The sequence below is a fragment of the Amblyomma mixtum genome, chromosome 1 (genome assembly GCF_055824585.1).
Source record: "Amblyomma mixtum isolate Tamu chromosome 1, ASM5582458v1, whole genome shotgun sequence".
NCBI classification, from domain to species: Eukaryota; Metazoa; Arthropoda; class Arachnida; order Ixodida; family Ixodidae; genus Amblyomma; species Amblyomma mixtum.
This window is the reverse complement of record NC_143012.1, coordinates 143,955,975-143,960,707: the sequence shown is the minus strand read 5'-3', so window position 1 is coordinate 143,960,707 and position 4,733 is coordinate 143,955,975. Positions and strand designations below refer to the sequence as shown.

The 4,733-nt window shown below is 49.4% G+C and overlaps 1 protein-coding gene across 1 annotated transcript; it reads right to left on the bottom strand.

The window, feature by feature from the left end:
- Nucleotides 1–343: 343 nt before the first annotated feature.
- Nucleotides 344–3,389, bottom strand: LOC149367821 (uncharacterized). Its single transcript, XM_089575337.1, has 2 exons — nt 3,311–3,389; nt 344–1,272 (listed from the first exon to the last, which is right to left on the bottom strand). The coding sequence occupies exons 1-2, from the start codon at nt 3,387–3,389 to the stop codon at nt 344–346; spliced, it is 1,008 nt and encodes a 335-aa protein (XP_089431463.1).
- Nucleotides 3,390–4,733: the final 1,344 nt, after the last annotated feature.

The following is a 4,733-nucleotide window of genomic DNA, read 5'->3' as shown; positions in this document are numbered from 1 at the left end:
GTCACGAAACCAGAAATGTTTAGCCGGCATCAAACAGACTCAGTATTCGGAAGTTCTGGCAATACAAAAATTTCAATGCCTTTTCTAATGAACAAAGCTACGCCCCTCCTCTAGCAAACTGCCTGTCGTTTGTGATCACCGAGTAATCTGGAGGCAAAAATTCTACATCTGATATGGAGTTGTCCAACCATGTTTCTGTTACGCAAATAAGTGACGGAGTGTAACATTCTACAAGCCAATTGAAATCTTCAATCTTATTAAGCAAGCTTCTAGCATTTAAGTTCAAAAGAGTCAGTTTCTGCTTTTCTTTCTGCTCATTTCTACCTTTCTGCTCTTTAACGAGTCACTCTGTGTCCCTAGGCACTGCAGCACGTGCAGCCTTGACAAGCCTTTTGGAAACATCATCCCAAGTGTAACGAACACTGTCGACTATCAGGGAATCGTATTGCAACCTATACTTATCTGCTTCTTTGCGGATATCAACCGAGTTGTCCCAGAGAGCCTTCCTAATGTGCCGTACACGCGCAGAAAAGTCTTCGCTAATGTGCGTATCAGATCCTTTTAGTTTTCTGGCGTTTTTAAGGATGGAAAGCTTGGTTCTAAAGTCTAGCAGTTTAAAAATGACAGGTCTCGTCTTTTCAGTTGTTTGCTTGCCAAGCCTGTGACAGCGTTCAATACCTTCACATTGGATTCCAAGTTTGGAGTACAGTAACTCCGATACAGAAGCCAATAGCCCCTCAGAAGTTTCATTTGATGGTTCCTTCAAGCCATAGATGATTAAGTTATTCCTACGGGATCGGTTTTCCAGGTCATCATTTTTGCGGTCAAGTTTGGTAATGACATCTTTAAGATTCTCAACAGTTATCTCAAGATCATGAACACGCTGAAGAGCGTCGTTAGCAGTTGAAGCCAACGCCTCTATGTGCGTAATACGCTGTTCAAAGGTAGCCATTCTAGAGTTGAGCGCGGAAAGCTCTGCGCTGATTCGTGCTTGTCCAGCTAGCAGCTCCGTTAGCATTTCCTCTGACTTTGGGCCTGGATTTGTCTCGACATCGCCGGACAGTTGCAACAAAATTCTTAACGAATGCAGTAGGCAAGAAAAAATACACACAAAGTGCTGAGGGTCTGGCAGCAGCAATAAGAAACGATCATCGCTCCTATAACATTTGAAAGCGTATTTGTGGCCTACCTGCAAAATGAAGCACACGTGTTTGCAAGAACCGTTCGCCATGCCGCTTCCAGACCCACTGAAGAGGATTGGCCGGTGTGTTGCTTTTATATCCCGTCGGGTCCGTGTCGATGACGTTCCGGGGTTGTGCCATGCGTGGTCGAGACAAGCGAGATCGACGGAAGATGAGGTTATGGTTGCATTGCCATCTATCGGTTGACAGCAGGAACTGAATGGAGGGCCCGTGAGCGTGCATTTTCCATGAAGGAAGCTTGAAGAAGAAGCATTGCTCAGGAAGTATGGTCCAGCGATGCTTGCGGCTATCTGCAAAATGAAGCACACGTGTGTGCAAGAACCGTTCGCCATGCCGCTGCCAGAGCCACTGAAGAGGATTGGCCGGTGTGTTGCTTTTATATCCCGTCGGGTCCGTGTCGATGACGTTCCGGGGTTGTGCCATGCGTGGTCGAGACAAGCGAGATCGACGGAAGATGAGGTTATGGTTGCATTGCTATCTATCGGTTGACAGCAGGAACTGAATAGAGGGCCCGTGAGCGTGCATTTTCCATGAAGGAAGCTTGAAGAAGAAGCATTGCTCAGGAAGTATGGTCCAGCGATGCTTGCGGCTATCTGCAAAATGAAGCACACGTGTTTGCAAGAACCGTTCGCCATGCCGCTGCCAGACACACATGGCGTACACAACTTCCTGAATGACGACTCGTGCTGTGCACACCGCTATAGGCTCTGCAGGCTGAGCACTTGCCGTGCATAGTGAGTATCCTGAAATAGGTGTGGTTACTTTGCGCAACGAACGGCAGACTTGCAGCCATGGCAGAAACAGCAGCGCCAGTGTCGACCAGAGCCAGTACTACAACGGCCTCAACAGAAACTTCAAGAAGATTTGCGGGGGATACGTGAGGCCTTTGACAGTTCCCTCGTTGCGCAGTTCTCGCCTCAGGAACTGCGACATCCAGTTTTCCTCTTGCGGAAGATTGGGACGCCGTCGCAGAGGAGATAGGGAGCGGCGACGCGGCGAGCTTGAGCGGCGAGGAGAAAAGGTGGCACGGTCATCCGCGACGGAACTTGCAGATGGATCAGCGGCTGCGTACTGATTTCGGGGCGGCTGCCAGGAAGCTGACATTCGGCGTGGTACAAAATCGTCGGGAGTACGATTTCGGCAGTACCGGGCGACATGGCCAGCAAACCCACAGGAATAACAGATGGGTCGGTTATCACTTGTTCGCCATGAACTGCGGCGCTGCGGACGAGGTGGAATAAAAGGCTGCGGCGCCTGAAGAAATTCCTGTACGGGTCCTGGAGGCGTAGCGTAGACCAAAGGGTAGCTAGCTGGCCTTGGTCGGGCAGCGACGGCAGCGTATGTCAGCGGTGCGACAGGAGCGGGCGTAATTGGTGAAGCGACAGGGACGTCAGCGTATGCGAGAGGCTCAACGGCTGGTGTGGGCTGAGGCATGGGCGCTGGCGGAGCGACAGAGGAAAGGGCCTCTGCCACGCGGTCGGAGATGACCTGTCGAAGGGGTGTCAAATTTTGGGACAGCTCGCAGTTCGTGGGAAGCAATGATATCTGGCGAGTGACTTCCTCGCGGACGAAGGCCTTGAGCTGCTGCAGCAGCGTGGAGCTCCCAGATGTAAGGGAAAGACCAGAAAGTGGTGCCACAGGCGCCGAAGGCGGTGTACTGATGAGGCGTTGTTTGCTCAACTCATCGTAGCTCTGGCAAAGGTTGACTACTTGGGCAACTGTAGTCAAATCCCAGGAAGTTAACATTTGAAAGGCGTCATGTTCGATGCCCTTGAGGATATGTTTTATCTTGTCTGTTTCGGACATCTGTGCGTTGACGCGACTGTACAGATGGACCACATCTTCAATATAACTTGTAAAAGTTTCGCCGAGCCGCTGTGATTGATCGTGCAGGCGTTGTTAGGTGCGGAGCTTGCGTACAGCAGGACGACCAAACACGGTTGTAAGATTATCCTTGAAGGAGTCCCATGTCGTGATATCGGGTTCGTGGTCACGATACCACAAGTTGGCAACACCGGTCAAATAAAATATGACGTTTGTTAACTTCGTGGCGTCGTTCCACTTGTTATACGAACTCACTCGCTCGTACGAAGCAAGCCAGTCCTCACAGTCTGTGTCATCAGTCCCGCTGAAGAGCGTAAGGTCTCGCTGGCGTAGGGAGCCCGAGCAGACAAGTGGCGGGGTCATCGGGGCGGCCGGTGGGTGTTCGTCTTCAGCCATACGAGTTACCGGAAGCGTTCGAATGCGAAGCTCCAGCGTGAGGCAAGGATATCACACCGCACCTCCACCAAATGTAGAAGAAGGACGTCGGGGACGGCGTCGAGGTCGGCGGCGTCGAGGGAAGCGGGCGATCAAGACAAACACGGTCACCGCGAAGGCAAATCCACAACGGCTTCTTCGTCGGTGTCCAGCGAAGGGGTCCATCTTCTTCTTCACACTAGAAGCATTCTTAATAAACGCGAATCGTTTAACTCCGCTGTCGACACGTGCGCGGCTGATATTATCGCAATAACAGAAACCTGGCTTCATGCTAACGTACACGATAGTGAGATAGTTGACGATTCATCCCGCTTTTCAGTTTACCAACGCGATCACACTCAGCGACCAGGCGGTGGTGTCTTCCTTGCTATATCGAAGACAATACAGTCCTCTCACATTCCTGTGCAAACTAACCTAGAATCCGTTTGCCTGCGTAGAACTAAACCATCAAAAATACGTTTTTGGTGTATGTTATAGACCTCCCAATTATCCTTCCACGTTCACATCAGAATTGCATGATGTGGTTAACTTTGTTGTTACGCGGCACTCTGCAGCACGCCTTACTTTGTTAGGCGACTTTAACTTTCCTGAGCTGACATGGTCTTCGGAAATAACTCCTAAAAGATCACCATCGTCGCAAGGCAATGAGTTCCTGAACCTTTGTTCACTCTTTTCTCTCTCTTAGCTAGTACCACAACCAACCCCTCTATCAGACACCACTGCTAACATATTAGACTTAGTGCTGACATCCAATTCTGATCTCGTTTCAGACTTGACCTGCATGCCCGGCATAAGTGACCACTTACTAGTCTCGTTTAACTTCTGCATTTCTTCCAATAACGCTGACAAGAAAGTCAAGCGTATCCGTGATTATAGCAGAGCTGACTTTCAGGCTGTCAACGAAGAACTATCTTCATTTCTCGATGCATTTTTAACAGATTTTGATAGTCGGGAGGCGCAGGTGAACTGGAACATTTTCGTTGCTGAGGTTAACGATCTAACGGAAAGATATATCCCCCTACGAACCATTACAACTCATAAAAGTGCACTGTTGTACAACGCTCACATAAGAAGCGATTGTAACAGAAAAAAACGCTTTTACCGAAACGCAAAAAAATGTAACTCCGTTTCTAAATGGGAAGCTTATCAAGCGGCAAATAGCGTGTATGTATCGGCAATGAAAAACGCAAAAGCTCATTTCCTACAGCACACACTGCCCAACATGCTCACAAATTATCGCAAAAAATTTTGGCGTGCCATTAATCCCAATAT